Raw genomic sequence first — 21,370 nt, forward strand, 5'->3', positions numbered from 1 at the left:
CCCAAGCTTGTGTGAAGATGGCTTCAGAGAGCAGGGAAAGGAGATGGTTTGGGGATTTTCGTGGTGGTTAGGGTGTGAGGCTGGGGTGAGGGTTCCTGGCTATAGTCTAGGGCTTGCACAGTGGAACTTCCTGCCAGCACCAAAGGAGGGAGCACCCAGGCTTGCTCAGATATGGGGCTGAGGGGGAGGGGAGTGGCAGACATTGAAAGCTGTGAGCAAACATAAAAAATGTTATATTCTGTGTTAAACAGTTACAAATGGAAGGACACCTAGTATATCAGTTACCTACTGTAACTGCTACTATGTCAGTTACATAACAATCCTAAAATCTTAATGACCTCCAAAAATAAACGTTTATTCGCATGTCTGGAGTCGGCAGACAGCTCTGCTGATCTTGCCTGAGCTCACTCACCTGAGTCAGCTGACAGCTAATCTCAGGTGGCTTTGCCTAGGATGACTGTGGTGACTCATCTCTGCTCCATGTCTGTCATCCTCCAACAAGCTAGCACAGCCATGCTATCATGGCAAAGGTAGACGTGAAAAAGCAAGCAAGTGCAATCACACAAATACTTTTTAAGCTCCTGAATGTGGCATATTTCCTAAAATCTATTGGCCAAGGACGTTACATGACCAAGCCGAGAATCATAGTGGGAAGGCAAAAGATATGTAGATGGAAGAACAAAGAACTGGGACAGTTTTTTGCAACCTCTCTCACAAATGGATTACTAACATATCACAGCCTCTTATAACCTACTTTGCTGAAAGATGGAAAATCAGTTCAGTGAGTTATTCACCAGTAGGTGCTAGGCACTATACTTGCAATTGGGGCTACAAAAATAAATAAGAGTGTTAGAGAGCTCATAGTCTGATATTGGGGTAAAATAAACAATACATTATTATTTTTGTAATGTTTATTTATTTTTGAAAGACAGAGAGACAGAGTGAGAGCAGGGGAGGGGCAGAGAGAGAGGGAGACACAGATTTGAAGCAGGCTCCAGGCTCTGGGCTGTCAGCACAGAGCCCGACATGGGGCTCGAACCCATGAACTGTGAGATCATGACGCAAGCCGAAGTCGGACACTTAACCGACCGAGCCACCCAGGCTCCCCCAACAATGCGTTATTAAGATAAATTAAAATCCAGTGTGATAAGTGCAACAACAGATATTTTAATAAGGTGGCACAGAAAAGAAACTGATTAAGTTTTTCACCTCCTTGATCATAGATTTCATAGCCAATTTAATGGATTTTATTATAATAAAAAATAATTGATTTTCCTCTTGGTTCCTCCTCTTCCTCCCTTATGGAAGACATAAAGAAAAAGCTGGGTGAGATTCTCCAGTGAATAGTTTAATAAACATCCAGGCTCTTTGGCAGCAAAACTAGATTGTTAAGTATGCTGGGCTAGCAGAAAGTCACTTGGTTCTCTTGTTGATCCATTACCCTTAGTAGTCATCCAGTTTCAAGCAAAATTTATTGTGTGTCTACCTGGGCAAGCTATTTTGCTGGCCGTCTCCTAAGAATTGGGGTCACCTAGCAAAGGTGACTAAATGAAGATGACTAAAAACTAAGATCTGCCTCCAAATAACTACAGTTATTGTGTAAGTCCATTGTAGAAGACATAAATAGGCAAAGCTGTTCTGCTTCTAGCAGAAGTTGGGAACCTGGAGGCCGCTCTCACCCAGGCCACTGTCGGGGACAGTTTGAAGATTTGAACATTCTTCAGTCATTTCATTGGTTTACCGTTACATTGCTGGAAACACATGCCCTTTTTCGCTACAGTGCACTCTCATATGTAGAGAAGCGGTACCCCATTCCATAGAGTGGCGTTAGTGTAATGTGGCATTAAATAAAACCCAGAACTATGGTAGACCTCAAAGAGAAGCGATATCCTAAGATAGCTTGCAAATCTCCAGGTTACCAGCAATGGCTGGAATCATAATAGGTGAAGGGTTATTCTTGCACAGCTTGAAAATAAGATGATGGGTTCATCTTCCAGCTTGTGGCACATAGCTTACTAACCTTTCAAGTGACATTCTTTGAGACATGACGACAGGGATAGAAATACTTTGCTGGATCTTCTCCATTACTCAAGATTCTCTAACAGGGAAACATTTTGCCATTGTTCTGAAATATCTTTTCCTCTGGTTAATCCGCATTATCCTAGGGGGCTTCGCTTAGGAGAGAGATGAATTCCTTATGTTCCTTCCCTCTCTTTCGGTATGCTCCCTGCTCCCAGACCTTCAAACTGTCACATGGAATCTTTTGGGAGGACGCAACAGAAGTGGGCATGCAAGAATGTTTGGAAACCAGACTGAAAATAAACCGCCCTCCTATAAATGGTTCTGTCCGGATTGATTCCTTGAGATGTGTTTTATTTCCGTTAAAAACTCAAAACTTTCAAACGTTCACTGTTCGTGTCTTAAAACTTGATGGGAAAAATATTCAACATCCGAGGCACTCAAGAAAAGCTTGAAATAAAAGAAACCAATTGCTGTCTGGACCGCTTTAGGAGGCAGGAGAGTCTTCAGGGTTCATTCTCAAGGGAACCTACGACGGGCTACGGGCGTTACAAAGCCTCTCCAAGCGCGGTTCTTTTCAGAAAACAGAAGGAGGAAACGTGGGGGGGGGGGGGGGGGGGACAGGGTCACTTCATCTCTCCCCCGTCCTGTGTGCCCAGAGCAGCCCTGGCTGCCCCGCTCTCTCCCAAGAACCCTCGCCCGCCCAGGTCCCGCTAGACCGCGTCTCCTTCCCCTCGCCACACGCAGTCCGTCCCCTCCGCCGCCCATACTCCCCGCTCGGCCGCCCCCTCTCTTCCCGGCGAACCGGCTTCCCCGCCAAGGGGGCCGCCCCGGCCTCGGCCCTCCCCCGGCTCCGGCCGGCCAGACCATAAAGAGCCCGGCGCCCTCGGCGGAGGCAGCTCCTAGTGCGCTCAGCTCTGCACCGCCCCCGACGGCAGCCCCGGAGGCCGCGCCCCGCGCACCCTGCACCTGCGCCGCCCGCGGGGCCCGACGGAGGGTCAGCGCGCAGCTGGGGACACCGAGGCACGGCCAAGCCGCCTCGCTCGCGGGCGTCCGCGGCTGCAGGAAGAGCCAATATGCTGGCCCCGCGCGGAGCCGCCTTCCTCCTGCTGCACCTGGCCCTGCAGCCGTGGCTAGGGGCCGGCGCCCAGGCCACCCCCCAGGGTAAGTGGGCTCGCGCCGGGGCGGGGGCGACGAGCCCCGGGTTCCTCCTTCGCGCTCCGCTTGGACGACAGGAGGGACCAGCTCCGCGCGCTGCTTGGCCCTTGGTTCCCGGGGCCTCCGTCGGTACTTCTCTGACCCTCTGGGGTCCGAGTCCCAGCATTTTGTGATTGGAAGTGGCGATTAGAGTACAGAATTTTCTGAGAGACCATTATCCAGCCATGAGACCACTTCCCTAAACAACATCTTAGGGGATTCGAAACTTATTTTCAGTCCATGCAAAGAAGTGGAGTTCATTTCAGAGCTCACCCTTCGCTAGACCTCTAACACATCCTGAAATCCAGGTTGTATCCCCAGCGGTTCTCTCTGGCCGGCCATCCCCTAAGCTTTTGCCCCCTAAACTCCCACCCGGCGGGAGCGAAGTTCCCGAGAAAGGCACACGCAGCTTTACTCTCTTTGCCCGGCTACTGGCTCTTTGCTGCTCTTTGGCCCCCAAAACCATCTTTGGGAGTCGGCATCATCTATTGATTCCTGAGATGAATAGAGCAGGAAGGACCAAGAAGTCGGTGTTTCTCTTCTAGAGGTAAAAATTTGATAAATACTTTGAAAAGACAGCTGAATAATCTTCAAACCTCTGTGTGAAATGGGGTGAAAATGACCATTGGGCAGAATGCACTTAAGTTTAAACTGATTTTTTTTTTTTTTTTGTAAAGGTCAAAAGGAAGAAATTACTTAAGCAAGAAAAGATGTTAGGGCTCTAACTGGCCATCCAGTGATGACCTTCACCTGTTGACTTATTACTGCGGCATGAAATAAAGCTGGAAGGAGTCAACAGGTTGAAGTGAAAGTTGTTCTTCCTCACAAACCCAGGGTGAAGCATGCCTCTGAGGGAAGTCTCCAATTCCTCCCTCTCCTATTGCAGTAATAACCCATTTAAACTTTGCATGTCACCAAATAACTCCTTTTGATTTCAGACCAGGCAACCAGAATAGTGGTTTCAGGGGGTAGGTAATAATACACTGCATTTAGTTTGCCTTGAAATATTTGAAATACTATAGTGTCTATTTATTCATTGTGACCTCTCTTCAAGGAAGGTAAGAAAGTTTTTTTAAAAAATTGAAGTGTAATTGGCACAGAAGGATATATCAGTTTCAGGTGAACATGAAACATAACGATTCCAAAATTGCATACATTGTGAAATGATCACCACAATAAAGCCAGTTAACATCTGTCACCATATGCCATTACAAAAAAAATGATTTTCTGCAATGGAAACTTTTGGGGTTTTCTCTCTTAGCAACTTTCAAATATGCAATACTGTATTATTAACTATAATCAGCATGCTATACTTGAAATCCCATGACTTATTGGTTTTATAACTGGAAGTTGGTACCCTTTGACACTTTTCACCCTTGCCTCCACCCCTACCCCCCCCCCCACCAGTATGCTCACTGTATATGAGCTTGGCTGCTTGTTGTTTTAGTTGCCGCATAGAAAATGAGATCATACAGTATCTGTCTTTCTGTGTCTGACTTATTTCACTGAGCATAATGCCCTCAAGGTCCCTCCATGTTGTCACAAATGGCAAGATTTCATTCCTTTCCTAGGTTAAATAATTTTCCATGATATACATATACCACATCTTCTTTATTCATCTATTAATGGACACTTGATGGTTTCCATATCTTGACTATTGTACCTAATGGTTCAGTGAACATGAACATGTATATATGTTTTTTTTTTGAAGTAGTGTTTTTAGGGTTTTTGGATGAATACCCAGAAGTGGAATTGCTGGATCATAAGTAGTTCTATTTTTAGTTTTTTTGAGGATCCTCCGTACTGTTTTCCATAGTGGTTGCACCAATTTACATTCCCACAAACAGTACACAAGAGTTTCCTTTTCTCCACATCCTTGCCAACACTTGGTATTTCTCTTTGATAATAACCATTCCAACCGGTGTGAGGTGATAACTCATTGTGGTTTTAATTTCCCTGATGATTACTGATGTTGAACATCTTCTCATGAGCCTGTTGGCCACTTGTATGTCTTTTTAATATAATTTATTGTCAAGTTAGCTAACATACAGTGTATACGGTGTGCTCTTGGTTTCAGGAGTAGATTCCCATGATTCATCACTTACCTACAACACCCAGTGCTCATCTCTATGTTTTCTTTGGAAAAAAATATCTGTTCAGATCTTCCGCCCACTTAAAAATCAGATTCTTTTTTTGCTATTGAGTTCTAGGAGTTCTTTATATAGTTTGTATAATAACCCCTTATCAGATATGATTTGTCAATATTTTCTGTCATTCAGTAGGTTGTCATTTCATTTTGTTGATGGTTTCTTTTGCTGTTCAGAAGCTTTTTAGTTTGATGGAGTCCCACTTGTTTGCTTTTGCTTCTGCTGCCTTTGCTTTTTGATGTTAGAAAGGAAGCTTTTCGGGGTGCCTGGGTGGCTCAGTTGGTTAAGTGTCCGACTTTGGCTCAGGTCATGATCTCAACTTTGTGAGTTCAAGCCCCACATCAGGTCTCTGCTGTCATCGTGGAGCCCACTTCTGATTCTCGGTCTCTCTCATTCTCTCTGTCCCTTCTCCACTCAAAAATAAATGAACCTTAAAAAAAAAAGAGGAAGCTTTTCAAAACAATTCAAAAGGTTTCTGATTGTACATAGGATTTGGCAGTTTTAAACTTAGGGGTTAATATTTTGTATTGTATGAATTCCTGACATGTGAACACACAGCCTCATGGTGTGCTGCAGGTTTGGATTTTGCTGCTTCTTGGAGCTGCCTGTTTCATAGGACTCCGAATAAGGCTGTACTACCTAAATTATCTGGTTAACTTAGTTGCTGTAGATTATCAGATTAAGTTAAGTTTCTGATAGATTGTTTTATTGAATTAATTAGTCTTACCATCATCAGCTCAACTGAATAATAATTTGTATCCTTTCTCCTGTGAGCTGCCTTGCTAGTCTTATTGGTATGTATTCAATTGTCATACCGTGGTAGTTGGACTGATTCGTAGTAGTAATTTCACCTCTAACAGTAGAAGGTTGTGCTTAGATCGTGGCACTTTAATGAAATGTAATAACATTAATAGAAAATTGTGTCTCATTTCCTTTTCAAAACACTCTCCAAACTCATTGCCAACTAATCCCAACTCTGCCTCTTGAGAGTGAAGCCAATGGGTTAGATGAGCCTTGAAGATTGAAATAGGGTAAATTTAGCTTGAGCTAAATCATGTGCATAATCCTAGTGAAAGCAAGACTCCAGAATAGCAAGAGTTTAGTGTTGAATGCAGTTCCCATACCTTGAACACGCATTGGCAGATGGCTTGTCCTGAATGGAACTTTTAGACATATTGTCTCATTTTCCCTTGTTCTTACTGATGGAAATGTAAAGCTTGCAATTCTCTGGAAATTAAAAAATTCTGTTTCCTTTTTGAAGTACAGTAGGCAATAGTCTTCATGTTTGGGTGGGGGTGGGGGGAAGCGAAGTCCTAGAAGGAACATAATAGATGTTTTGCTTTCCAGTATTTCTAATATTAAACACATTATTTTGTAAGGTCCTTAAGTACATGGGAAAGAATACATATCCAGTATAAAGACAGATAGTTTCTTAAAGAGTAGAAATTCTTGAGTACTTAGGGTTTTGCCTGTTTGTTTTATAACTTTTATTTATTTTTTTCTTATTACAAAAGTAACACCTGTTCATTGTAAAAATAAAAATAAAAAATTGCATAAGCAAAAAAAAGGAAATAAATGTATAATTATATGACCCAGAGATAGGTACTATTCATGTTAGGTTCTGTTGTGTTGTCTTTCAAATGTTTTCATTTGGAAATATATATTTCAAGTGGGGTCATGTTACATGTATAGTTTTATGATTTTTTCAATTCTTTATATCATGAACATCTTCCATATCTGTAAGTATTCAGCTGCATTACTATTTTTTATAGATAATAATCCACTTTCGGGAGGGACTAAAGTTTATTTATCAAGCGCTCTAATAAAGGACCCTTAAGTTGCATCCAGTGTTTTGATATTATAAACAATAATTTGTTGAACAGTTGTAGTGCTACAGGATGGCTTGGATGGCTAAAATCTCTTTGGTCTCTGTCAAGCCCTTCTTTCTCTGCTAAGGACAGTTGATGTTTTCATTAAAAAGTGCTATGCTAACAAGGCTTTGGTTTTCCACCTCTTCCAGTTAGATTTTCTCCCATTTTCTTTGGATATCTTTGGGTATCATTGTATTAATTGTTTTTACAGTCAGATGGTGAGAAAAATACCTTATTGTTCAAGTTAGCAATTCCTTCATCATTAGTTAAGCATATGAACAGTGTGTGTGTGTGTGTGTGTGTGTGTGTGTGTGTGTGTGTGTGTGTGTACATACCACATCCTGCAGGAACTTCAGCCTCTAAACCTTTTTTTCTAGATACAGTAATGTGTATACACACACACACACACACACACACACACAAAATACTTATTTGCCATTGTAACTCTTTTTCTGTAAATTGTCTGTAAATTGCTTTTTCATGTTCTGTGCCCATTTTCCTTCTGTTTTTAAAAATTTTTTTTTCTTTTTATTTTTTTTAATTACATCTAAGTTAGTTAGCATATAGTGCAACGATGATTTCAGGAGTATATTCCTTAGTGTCCCTTACCCACTTAGCCCATCCCCCCTCCCACAACCCCTCCAGTAACCCTCTGTTTGTTCTCCATATTTAAGTGTCTCTTCTGTTTTGTCCCCCTCCCTGTTTTTATATTATTTTGGCTTCCCTTCCCTTATGTTCATCTGTTCTGTGTCTTAAAGTCCTCATATGAGTGAAGTCATATGATACTTATCTTTCTCTGACTGCTGTGTCCATTTTTCTATTGCTTATTTTATTAATTTGTAAGAGCTTTTTATAAATTATGGATTCTATTACCCTTTTCATAACCAGATTATTGTATCTAGAAAACAGCTTTAGAGGCTGAAGTTCCTGTAAGCTTTGGAATTGTTCAAACAATATTAGTATAAACCAACAAAAATACTGAATAACTTCTAGTGAGTATTACCCATTTGGCCTTTGCCTTTTGAATAATTCTGGATGTATACTCTTAAAGCTCTCAAAAATATTACAAATATGTATATGTATCTATATCTCTAGATAGATAGATAGAAAGAAAAAGAAAGCAAGAAAGAGAAAGAAAGAAAAAGAAAGAGAAAGAAAGAAAGAAAAAAGAAAGAAAGAAAGAAAGAAAGAAAGAAAGAAAGAAAGAAAGAAAGAAAAGATAGAGATAGATGCATCCAACCTGGGGCTAGAACTTACAACCCTGACACCAAGAGTCTCCTACTCTACTGGCTGAGCCATCCAGGCACCCATGTATCAGGATTTTTAACAGAGAAATATGGGAGAACTATATATGCACAAAGGGAACACTTGGGCCTCACAGAGACAGCAAATTGTTTGCTGACACACTGTGTCCCACCACATCCATTCTTTCTGCTGCATGCCTGGTATCATTTATCACTGACCAGAAAACTACAGTCAGCTCTGGTCCAGGGCGTGCATGAGAACCCTAGGGCAGGCATTTACTACTTAGAGACATAAGAGAAACAATGACTTGCATGCTCTCACCTGTCTCCCTTGTAGCCTTTAGTGCTTTTCCTAGTGGGCTTTTTCAGAGCCACTTCTTGGGCCAAATGTGATTTACGGTTTGCAAATTTAGTCTTCTCTTGGGAGTTCATGACCTAGTGATGATGATTGTGCTGTATTTTTTCTGGTTCAAATGTCCAGCCACTGTAAGAATGATAAGGAAGAACTGGTGAGTTTAGCAATGTAAATGGTAACAGTGTTCATGTACGTTATATCTTACTGTCAAATTGTGTCCCCTCAAAAAAATGTTTGTCCCAAACTTCTTTCACTGATTATCCCTTTCTCTCCATTCTCCCTAGTCTTTGACCTTCTCCCATCTTCCAGCCAGAGGCTGAACCCAGCTGTTCTGCAGCCAATCCTGACAGATCCCACCTTGAATGAGGTCTATGTGATCTCCACCTTCAAGCTGCATTCTAAAAGTTCATCCACCATCTTGGGCCTTTACTCTTCCATTGATGGCAGCAAATATTTTGAATTCACTGTGATGGGACGCTTAAACAAAGGTAAGCACATTTGCAGAAATCATTTTCCTAAGAATCTTCTTTTCCTATTTGAACCTTTGGGATCTTCTTGCCTTGAGATGGTTCCCTCCTCCAATTTTATACTGATCCAACATTCATGTCAGTTTTCAATACAAAATTCTTCTGATTGTTCATTGACCTGTCTGGGGAGGATGAGTTGATAATTTGGAGAGAGGATGAAGAATTGTTTGTGGCCAAAATGCCCTTCGACATTGTCCCACCTCCTGTTATTCTGAGTCCAGTTTGGGAAGGGACAGGACCCAGGACCATTAGGCCACTGACTTAGTTCAAGCTGTTAGAACAAATACCATAGACGAGGTGGTCAAACAAGAGACATTTATTTCTGACAGTACTGGAGGCTGAGAAGTCCAAGATCAAGGTGCCAGCAGCTCTTGTTCATGGAGAAAGCCTGGGTCCTGCCACCTTCTTGCCATGTCCTTCCATGGCCTCTCCTCAGTGTGTGCCAGTGAAGAGAGCAAGCTCTCTGTCTTGCCTTCCTTAAAAGGAAACTAATGTCATCATGAGGGTCCCACCCTCATGACCTAATTTAAACCTAATTACTTCCCAAAGGCCCACTGCCTAATACCACCACACTGAGGGGTTAGAGCTTCAACATCTGAATTTGGGGGGGGGGGGGGAGAAGGGACACAAACATTCAGCCTCTAACAGCCACCCACACCATTCTTCTGTTCCCTCGGAAGTATGTGGCTTAGCAGACCTAACTCCAAGCTCTGCAAGAACTTCCCTGGACTTGATGCAGAGAACATACCTCAGTCACTAGAACTAAATGAACATCGTTCTTTTCCACCTGTTTCATCCCAGTTTACACAGGTCTGTCATCTGTTTGGTTGCTTTGCTGTCAAATGTTTCATTGTCACAGTGAGTTACTACAAATACTAAGAAATGATTCTCAAAGAAACAGGTCACTATTTTTTCATCTCCTTCCCCTCCACCCATGCCCTGGGGACAACACCTGTTCCTGCTTATTGAGGAATGTGACAGATACGTGTTCCTGCTGCCTCATGATTTTAATAAAAAAAGGGGGGGACTGGTCCTTCTGGCTAGATGTTATATTTATTTCACTTTGCTTTACTTCAAGTGCTTCAGACTCTCTATCAGATTCTAATTGTGATTGAACATTTAATTTTCAGATATTAGGAGCTGACAGAAATTCCTAATTCTTAGCTTTCATAGGACTACAGAGTTAAAAGCAGGAAGGAATGGGTTTTTAATTCCTTTTATGTCAAGTCCCAACCACCCCCCTGCCCCTTCCCTCCCCACTCATATGTGCTCTCTCTGTCTGTACCTCGGGCCTGTCAAGGGCTGTGTTGAGGTCCCAAATAGCGAAGGGAGTCTGGGGACATGGTGACATGTCTCAGCTTGGTGACAGAAGGGCCTTCTGTGGAGTGAAAAACTCTGCTCCTAGCTTTTCATCCTCACTGAATCTCCCCTCTCCATTTCACAATTGTCCAGTATGCGTGAGCCCATTGTGGAAAATCTGTGTTGCCTGGAAACACAAGGCAGCACATTCCCCAGAACGGATTTTGTTGATTCTATATGGGCAGAGGTAACACCAGATAGCAAGATGGAGAGGTAAGGATGTTTTTAGTGCTTCCTTTGAACAACCAGCAGTCATGTGATTCAGCTGTAAACACCAGCTGATCTCCATGTTAGAGGAGAAGACCCCAAGGTTGGATGAACACCTCTCCACCTTTCTGGATTTTGTTAGAAAATGAAAATTAAAGGAAAACAAAGAGGAATTTATACCAGAGTTTGGAGAGTGGACGAACTTGACATAGAGAATTTTCACTGGAGCAATAGAAAAAAGTATAGAGAGTTGCCAACACGGTGAATCTGAAGGTTCTGTGAAGGAGCAGTAGCCTTCAGACTGGAACAAGAAGGAGAAGTGACTGGGTCCATCAGCTCCATGGAAGAGACGGGGTTGTGATTGTGACTCCCTGTCGAGGTATTTGATAGTGGCCGTGCAGGCCTGACCTGGAGGGTCGAGGAGAATCATTTACCTTGAAGGTGAACCCCAGTCACTGTCTAGGGATCTAGATGAGCTCCTACAGTAAAGTGAAGTGTATTGCGTGAAGAATGTGAAGCACAAGTTGGCCAATGAGCTCCCTGCTTCTACAAGTCAGCCTTTGCATGGCCACCTCATTATCGTTCATAAGCATAACTTGGATGGAGTTAGGCTGGATGGCAGAAACCTTTAGTAGCTTCCCATTCCAAACTGAATAAGATACAGATGTCCCTGCTGAGCTGTCAGAACTTTCTGTGGCATGATCTCGCAACCAGCCTTTGCAATTTAGCCCTTCTTCCAAACCTCCATGCAGCCTGTGCTTGAGCTAGATGGACTAGTTACCATTTCCTGGGCCCACTCATGCTGTCTGTCCTTCTCTATCCTTTTACTCTTGTCCTTTGCTCCCCACTGGTACCTTTCCTGCATCATATACAGATACCAAAATCCTAAAGATGCAAGACCGTTCTCAAATTCTTTCTGACATCTTTTATTACGATTTCTACAGAAGGTACTAATCTTAGTTTGCCTTGTTCTTGAATTCTTCTCTCCAGTAGGTTGTAAGCTCCCTCAAAGCAGGAACTGAGCATCCCTGAACTCACCTTTGTGTCTTTTGTAGCCTCTAGCACAGTGCCTTGTACATAAAGTAGCTCATGAGCAAAGTGAACAGAATAAATGGAGGCTATGAAGAGTAGCCTTGTTTATTAAAGAAGATATATACTGTTGTGAAAATTCTGGAAGTATACAATGTCTGGCGCATAATAGTTCTGGCTCAAATGCATTAATGAATTTTGAAGACCATTTGGATGAGGACATAAGGGAAATGGACTATTTCTGATATAAATGATCTATCAGATTGTTAGTAATACAGGTGGTACAATCTTGGTAGAAATAAGCGTTCTACAGAAATCACCTGGCTGTACAGAAGATCTGGTTGATATTTTTCTTGTATCTGGCATAGAATCAACCTTCCAGTTAGGATTTTGAGTTTGAGTCACAGTTAAATCTCTTAACAGCTCTGTCCCCATGAATATGTCTCTGAAGTGCTTAGCCTTGGTTTACTGTCTCTACAGTGGGGTTGATTGATTGCAAAAGCTGAATTATATAAGTATACTTTTTATAGACTGTGGAGCTCAATAAAAATTTCAGGTTCTTCCATATGCTTCTATAAGATAGGTAGAAAGAAGAGGAAGAGAAAGATCTCTGTTTTTTTAGGGGAGTGTCTTCCAGAGAGGATTTGGTGAACTCTTGGCTTGCCTTGATGAGACCTTCACCTTTCAGAAAAAAACAATAAGAACTGCTTCTTTAGTCTTAGTTTGTTTGCCACAGAAGAACAACTTAGGGGGTGCCTGGGTGGCTCGGTCGGTTTAATGTCCGACTTTGGCTTAGGTCATGATCTCACGGTTCATAGGTTCAAGTCCCATGTTGGGCTCTGTGCTGACAGCTCAGAGCCTGGAGCCTGCTTGGGATTTTGTGTCTCCCTCTCTCTCTGCCCTCCTCCTGCTCACAATCTGTCTCTCAAAGATAAATAAACATCAAAAATTTTTTTTAAAAGAACAACTTGGTGCTGTGGAAATGAAGGGAACCCCAAGAATTTGCAGTAATAACTGCAGACAGTCAAGCTCCTTAGCATTAAGATAGGACATGTCAAATAGTTCAGAGTAATGGTTCACAGAGAAGTCTGTGGGCTAAAGAGAAACACAGTATAAGAGAGCTAGATGAGTTTCAAAACTAGAATTCTGGGGGCACCTGGGTGGCTTAGTCGGTTAGGTGTCCAACTCTTGATTTCAGCTCAGGTCGTGATCTCATGGTTTTTGAAATCGAGCCCCATATCGGGCTCTCCACTGGCCATGGAGTCTGCTTAAGATTCTCCCTCTTCCACTGCCCCTCCCCCAACTAAAAAAATTAGAATTTTGAACCCAGTAATGAAGGGGGACAATGAGGTGCCTCAAACATTAATAATAATATTTATGTGCCCATCCAGTGTCCCAAGAGTGTTCTAAAGGCTCAAACCTCATTATCTCTTGTGATCTTCACTGTATTCCTATGAGGTGCCTTTGAATTGCTTGGTTTTAAAATGGTCATGTATAGAAAATGGAAAGAATATTAGTGAACTTTAGGACGAACTCCTGGAGGATTATATTACTACTCTTGTATCTTGGGATTACCTGGAAAAGAAAGAGCTGGGATTATTTAAAAGAAAATGAGTTCACTAAAAATAAGTCATGCCAAACTTTTTTTAAAGTAGTTTCTAAGCTGAGAGATCAAAAAGATGCTGTGAGCATAATGTATCTTGATATCTGAAAAGAATTTTTTGAAGCCACTCATTATACATTTCTGGAGAGTATAAAAAAGAATAAGCTAGATAAATAGTACTATTAGGGGTTAGTAAGTTGTTTTACAGAAAATCTAGTGGTTTTTGACAAGGCTCTGTCTTGGGCATTGAACCGGTCAGCATATCAGTGACTTAGGTGAAGGCATAAATAGTATTTTATCATGTCTGCAAATGGCACATAGCTAGAGAAGACCGTTGAACATGTTGGATGCCATCATCAAGTTTAACAAGGTCCTACCAGTCTGCCACATATGCCACAATCATAGGAAATTTAACAATAATAAATGTAAATCCATCACCTAGGGGTGAAAAGTAAATTGCCAAAGTACAGGCTGTGGGAGAACTATCCTCAGAGGTCTAGTCAACATTAAGAACCAACTAGTGTTGAGCACAGTGCCTGACACTTAGTAGTTGTTTAGAAATGTTTGCTGAATGAATGAATGAATGAATGAATGAATGAATTAGCAGATGCAGTAATGCAACAGTTTTTTAAATCTTCTTAAGGGGTGCCTGGGTGACTCAGTTGGTTGAGTGTCTGACTCTTGATTTCAGTTCAGGTCATGATACCAGGGTTGTGGGATCTAACCCCATCTCAGGCTCTGCCCTGAGCAAGGAGCCTACTTGGGATTCTCCTCCTCTACCCTTCTCCCTCACTTGCATGCTTTCTCTAAAAATAAAAATTAAAAAAAAAAATACATATCACCTGTCATCATTTAAAAAAAATCTCCTTAAATTTTAGACTTCATTAATGCATTCATGTGGCTGGATTAAAGGAGCTAATAGTCCCACCGTACTCATTCAGGACACATGACACAAGGACACTCTCAAGTCAGAGATTACCTTGAGGAGAGTCCCCAAAATAACAGCCCTTTGGACCTCATTTTTTATGACATCACAAATAAAAATGTTAAAGGATCTGGAGAAATAAAGGAGCCAAATAGAAGACATGAGAGAGATGAAAGTTGCCTTAAAATATTTGAAGAATATCATTTGAATTCAGGATAAGACTAAATCTGTCTATAGTTCAGAAGAGCACAGTTAGGACTCATTGGTGGAAGTCAGAGGGAACAACAGATATTGGTTCTGTATTAGGAAAATCTTGGAGAGCAATCCAAAAGTGAAATGGGTTTCCCTACAAAGTAATTAGTTCCTTGTTCCTGGAAATGTGCTGGTAGAAGCTAAACTTTTATTGAAGGGATTTGTGAAATGGGATATTGAGCTAGATAACTTACAGTGTTCATATTCTGTGACTCTGCTAAGACCAGAAGATTCCATGGGTGCTTAAGGAATTGCTTTGGAACTCCCTCCTATAAGATGACCTTGGGACTTCGTGCGCACTCAACAGCTTTTGTCACCTACCGGACAGTTGCACACTTGAGGAATCTCATAACTTCTCAAAATATCAAGCCCTCTGCAGATGTTTAATATAATTACTGTGTTGCCTTTCACTGGATGGTTTCTTTGCAGGGTGTGTGTGTGTGTGTATATACATGTACTCTGTGTACTTTACATTTGTTCAAACTGCTATAAGAAAATTTCAAAACCTCCACACGGCATTCATCCCACTTGGGAGTCACCCAGGGTACTTTCAGGAAAAGCAATTTGACGGCTTACCTTTTATATGTATTTCCAAAGCACTAAAGTTACAAAGACTCAGTGTATAGGGCATGAAGATAAATAAGCAAAGGCAAACAAGAATATCCATCACAAGAGACATTAATGACAAGAAGACTTTTTTTTTAATGTGCAATTATTTTAAAAGAAGAGGAAAGGTTGACAGCAATGGCTTTCATCAAATATTTAAAAGTGCCAAAGAGCAAAGCCATTTGCCAAGCAAAGCAGAAAGCCCCGGACTACGGCTTCACGAGTTTGCTGCCTGCGGGCCAGGTCACTCTGAACTCTTTTGCCCAGGCAGACAAAATATTATCATTTCCAGTTCTTTAAAGCTGGCGCCCTACTTCATTGCTCTGACATTCAGTACATCATAATATTTTTGACTACCAAGTCCACTGTTCCGAAAAGCACCCTTTGAAAATTCTTTTCCAAGAAAGCAGTATTTCACATCTTCATTGCTTGGGTTTGCTCTTTTGCCAGTCGCGGAGATGGTATTTAATCAGGCTAAGTTACGTGGTTTCTGTGTCAAGAGGGTAGCCAGGCATGTAAATGGAGCTATAAAATCAAGCCCCAAATTGTCTGGGATACAAAGATGCTAAGTTTAGAAGGAAAGGATTTGTAAACAAACAAAAAAATAAACCAGTAGAAACTGCCCCTCACGTTGTTTAAGAGATTGTGGGTTAAAAAAAAAATCAGAGTGGATACATGAATACTCTATTTTTCATCCAATAAATAGCTGTATTTTGCGTTTTCAGATGCTATGGTATGTGAGAAAATTGATAAAAATTAGAATCCTGGCCCCAGACTTTATGCTCTAGTAGTGAAGATAAGAAATAAATACAAATAGATAACACTAATACCTACATTTGCATAGCAGTTGGTAGTTTTTGTATTTTCTTATTTGACCACCACTGAAAACCAAAAGAGATAGAAAGGAAGACTCTTCTTAGCTGCATTTAATAGTTTAAGAAATGGACACCTAGCAAAATTAACAGGCCCAGGGTCACATAGCTATTAGGTATCTGAGCCAAAACTGGACTCTGAGTCCTGGAAAAGTACAGCTGGAAAAGTCCCGACAAAGTGTTACAGGACTAGGAATGAAGACAGCTGCCAGCCATTGGGAAGAAGGAAGACTTCGGGAAGTCGGGTGCATTTGAGCTGGATCTTGGTTTCAGATGAGTAGCCGTGATGGATCAGGAAAGAAAGCGATGGAGCAGAGGGCACTCCACACAGAGGGAAAACCTAATACGGGTTGTTCAGCTTGGCTGGGTAATGAAGGCAGGGGGAAGGTTGCAGCTAGTCCTGGGATCAGGAGGTTAGATGTTATTTAGGAACCACTAGGGAGCTATTAAAAGATTTCAGTTGCTTGCCTGTGTGCGGCTTTGAGAAGGCAATAACTTGGTCAGAAGAGTCCTTTAAGGAGCTCAAGCTGTCGGTCTAGATAAAATGTGCAGAGAGAAGCTTTTGGTGGGAACGTGAGGCAGGAATGTGGTGGACAAAGCCAGCGACAGAACAGAGTGGGGACAGAAACACCGTTTGAAGACGTGCGGTTTTCAGGCAGTTATCACCAAACTGGTTTCAGCTAGTGGTGAGTGAAGAGGGAATAAGAGAACGCAGTGTGCCGCAGCTGAAGAAACAAAGCTGTACCGATGACTGTTTTCCTGAGTGCGGTGTTCCTGGAGGTGGTGATGGACAGAGGTGTGGTTGACCCAGGAGAAGACCACTCTTAGCAGCTTCAGGGGACTGGCTTTGCACCCCTCCTGGAGGGGGGGACCTGATTATGTTATTACCTCTGTAGTATCTCCACTCCATTTTGCTCTCTCTACTGTGTGTATGTGTGTTGCATTAAGATAGGGCAAGGTGGGGGTGCCTGGGTGGCGCAGTCGGTTAAGCGTCCGACTTCAGCCAGGTCACGATCTCGCGGTTCGTGAGTTCGAGCCCCGCGTCAGGCTCTGGGCTGATGGCTCGGAGCCTGGAGCCTGTTTCCGATTCTGTGTCTCCCTCTCTCTCTGCCCCTCCCCCGTTCATGCTCTGTCTCTCTCTGTCCCAAAAATAAATAAAAAATGTTAAAAAAAAAAAAAAAAAAAGATAAGGCAAGGTGAGCACTGGAAAAGGGGGCCGGAGAGAGGGAGGCAACTATGTCTGCCCTCTCCTGCTCCAACGGTGCTGTCTCTGGAGAAGGTCGGAGAAACTTCCACCCCGCAGGCTGCAAGCTCCTAGAGCCAGAGCTTTAGAATGTGTCTCAACTCAGTGTGACTGATGTGACAACAGTGAGTTTCCTGAGCAGGTGCCTGTCTGCCCTCTGGGGTAGTCTTACTGCTCTGAAGATAAAATAAGTATTGAAGCACTGAAGCATTGAAACTCCTTACTTTGCAATAAAAAAGAAAAATGAAAAATGGAAGCCATAAGAGAAATGAGAATCACTGGATCAAATATGAAGAATGGTAAATGTCAAAGCACTTGATAATTTTTCTGCTAACGGACGTTTTGAAGATGGAGGTTTCCGTGATTTTTCTTTTCCTTTTGTTTCCTCTTGCCATTGTCACAAGATCTAGGAGCATGAGGAATTTGTCATTTCAGCACTGCACTGCAACACAAAGCCAGGCAGAAGTATAGAATCCCCTTAAATAACAGCATGAGCACAACAGTAGGTTTTGCTCTCTGCAGTAGATATTGAATTGCCCCTCTCTAAACTTCATAATTTATATATGGAACGCTTTCCATGCAATCATTTTATTATTCATTGAAAGTTCATGTTCACAACATTTAATGTGCACCTGCTATGTGTAAAGTGCTCCACTGGGTACTATTTATAAAATTAAACTTAGTGATTCAGTTATGAAAATAAATCATGGCCCACATGCCCTGGAAAGCCTGTTAAAAGCAGGCAAGATGCCCATGAAAATATGTTTCCTTTGAATTCCACAGAAATCTCAGTTTGAGGAAGAAAACCAAGGCTATCTGTTTTAAGCCACTGTGTGTATCCTCTTCAACTGTTAATTTGAGGTACTGAGGTTGTGGTGTGAAGAGAATAAGGAGATGTTGAGTATACATGTCTATGACCTAATTGAAGTTTGGTGGCCCAAGTGGTATTCTCACTGGCCTGTAAAACTCCAGGTATTTGTAAAACTGCTCAAAACAGTAAAGAAATGAGCTCTGAAAAGTTGAATTAGTCCATAGGTTTTGATCAATTTTCTCCCTCTTTTGGGTACCATATATGCCTTCAATTTCCAGCTGTGCAGTTATTGTTGAAATTCTGAACAACATAAAGAGGTAAAAATTCTGGCGTATCCCATATTTATAATGCCTCGAGAATGTCTACTCATGTCTACTTTCTTCCTTCCCACTCTTTCTCTTCATACCACCATATGTAAAATACTATGTTTTGTATTAGAGTCAGAGAAAGGTCTTTTAGCCAGTCTGTCCTGCCAGGTCTTACCAATTGTTTTCTCTTGGTAAGCGAGTGGTGGTGAGCACATAGGCCTAAGAGAAGATCTCCTTACTCCTCCTGGCATCTCTGCATATCACAGAACCTAAGGCTATCTGGCCCTCTCCAGTCATGGTCAAATGGAAAAACAGATCTGGGCAGATTTTAGAAGCAGTGGGAATATCCACCTAGACAGCCTTATACATTTGGAGGAAGTCTTCAAATAAATCCTGAAAGTTTCATAGTGGTGACTATTTTTTTCTGGCAGTACTACAACATCAACAGGCTGGTTACTCCACGGGGAGGCACCAAGTTGGCATTTACACTCTTCAGAAAAGGTACCTGTGGAAAAATAGTCCAAGTTACTTGCTACAAATCATACAGCTTGACAGCAGCACAGTCTGGGTATATGTACATAATTCACTTCTTCTTAATTTTTTTTTGTATACTATAACGCATGTTTCTTGTGAAAAAAATTAGACAATGAGGATGAGCAAGAGGAAAACATCATCCAAGCACCCACCAATGACCGTATTAAAGTTGACATATTTCCTTCTAAATTTCTGTATATTTTTTTCTGAACGAAATTATACTATGACTCAACGCGTTTCTCACTCCACAAAATACCAGGACTCTGTCTGTGTTTTTAATGTGTGCCTATTCCATAGTATTCCATTTCATGATTACACTAAAATTAAAGTAGCTAGTGCACCCTCTCTTTTTATGCATATATGTTGTACCAAATGTTTCTTACATATTCCTGAAATGATTATTTCTGGCAACGAACTGTAGTTTGGCAATGGTACCTATGGATGAATTTGGAGGTGTTCTTGGGTCGACTCACTAAGCCCTTAGAAGCAAATCGGTTTGCTCCCAAGACCAAACTTGGGTCCTTAGAGCAAACCTCACTCGATGGGCTTTAACTCCCAAAGGCTCAGCTGAACAGATTTCAGCTCAGGGCTCAATAAATTCAAGAAAGTAATGGAGTAAAAAGCAAGACAGAAAACCAGAATCTTAAAGTTTGTAAGAATTTTTATTTAACAAGAAGTGGAAATGCTTGAGCTTAAGGATATATGTGAATAGTTAGCTACCTACATAAAAAAAGAAAAAATCAAACAGAAAATAAGATAGTAGATCTTCTTCTTAGTCCTTCTTTTGCAACCATGGATACCTTAGGTTTTCTGAGCATTGTTAAATTGAAGATGGGTTGCAGAGGGACAGTATGACAGATAATACTCCATTCAATATATGTTTACAAAGGCCTAGCCATAGTTCGCATTCCTTTAGTCATGAAATAAACCACTCAGTTTCTTTTTTTTTTTTTTACTTTTTTTTTTCAATATATGAAATTTATTGTCAAATTGGCTTCCATACAACACCCAGTGCTCATCCCAACAGGTGCCCTCCTCTCAGTTTCAAATTCTAGTCTTGCCACTTAGGTGTCCTTGTGTAAGTTCCTTCACTTACCTGACGTTCACTTTTGTCATCTGGAGTTATTCCACTTTGATAGGGTTGCAGTGAATAGAAATTAAGTGTTGAAAGCAACTAAGGGCGGCACCCAGCTCCATTGTAGTGCTTAATAAATGAATTGGTGAATTAATGGATTTATGCGTTCAGGAGCTTATTTGGATTTCAATTGACTTTTGATGGATTCTGCTTGCTTATTGTACTTACCACTGTCTGAAATTGTTTGTTTTCAGATGTGCTACTTAGTGTCTGTCTTTCCATGAGCACAAAGCATCCTCAACAACAGAGTGGGTTACAAGTGTCTAGAATAATGCCCGGCACACAATGTGTTGAATATTTATGGTTCCAACTTGTTTGCATTCTTTCTAGTAACCCAGCCTTGTGACCTACAGGCTGTTTACCAGAGACTTGCCCTTTCTCATCCTTTTCTCATCCTTGGTTGATATATGCTTGGTTCCAGCTGTACTCCGTTACCTGAAGAACGATGGGAGGATTCATTTGGTGGTTTTCAACAACCTGCATCTGGCTGATGGCAGGCGGCACAGGGTCCTCCTGAGACTCACCAACTTGCGGCGAGGGACTGGCTCTGTAGAGCTCTACATGGATTGCACCCAAGTGGATTCTGTTCACAATCTCCCCAGAGCCTTTTCCGGCTCTTCCCAGAGTCCTGAGTCCATTGAATTAAGGACCTTCCAGAGGAAGGCACAGGTAGAAACCCATAAGCCATTCTCCAAAGTGGAAAGAGCCCAGGCTCAGGGAATGCAGAGGAGTATGCTGAGGTCATGTGTGGGTCTCATTCTGGATGCATAATTAGCATTACCTGTAGAACTTAAAAACCTATTGAAAGAGGGCCTAGGCTCAAGGCAAATTGAATTAAATTCTGTAGAGGTGGTGCCTAGGCCTAAGTATTTTTAATAATACTGATTCTAGGGGTGCCTGGGTGGCTTGGTCGGTTAAGCATCCAACTTCGGCTCAGGTCATGATCTCACGGTCCGTGAGTTCGAGCTCTGCGTCGGGCTCTGTGCTGACAGCTCAGAGCCTGGAGCCCATTTCAGATTCTGTGTCTCCCTCTCTCTCTCTGCTCCTCCCCTGTTCATGCTCTGTCTCTCTCTGTCTCAAAAATAAATAAACCTTAAAAATTTTTTTTTAAATAATAATAATAATA

At 41.8% G+C, this 21,370-nt stretch overlaps 1 protein-coding gene across 1 annotated transcript in view; it reads left to right on the forward strand.

The window, feature by feature from the left end:
- The first annotated feature begins 2,973 nt into the window (after positions 1-2,973).
- THBS4 (thrombospondin 4) overlaps positions 2,974-21,370 on the forward strand; it is a 45,272-nt gene continuing 26,875 nt past the window's right edge. Inside the window, exons 1-3 of the mRNA XM_007079980.2 lie at positions 2,974-3,183; positions 9,118-9,321; positions 20,666-20,913. Of these exons, the coding sequence (XP_007080042.2) occupies positions 3,096-3,183; positions 9,118-9,321; positions 20,666-20,913 (540 nt within the window). The 5' untranslated portion in view covers positions 2,974-3,095. The remainder of the gene's footprint in view (positions 3,184-9,117; positions 9,322-20,665; positions 20,914-21,370) is intronic.

The sequence above is a fragment of the Panthera tigris genome, chromosome A1 (genome assembly GCF_018350195.1).
Source record: "Panthera tigris isolate Pti1 chromosome A1, P.tigris_Pti1_mat1.1, whole genome shotgun sequence".
Taxonomy (NCBI): domain Eukaryota; kingdom Metazoa; phylum Chordata; class Mammalia; order Carnivora; family Felidae; genus Panthera; species Panthera tigris.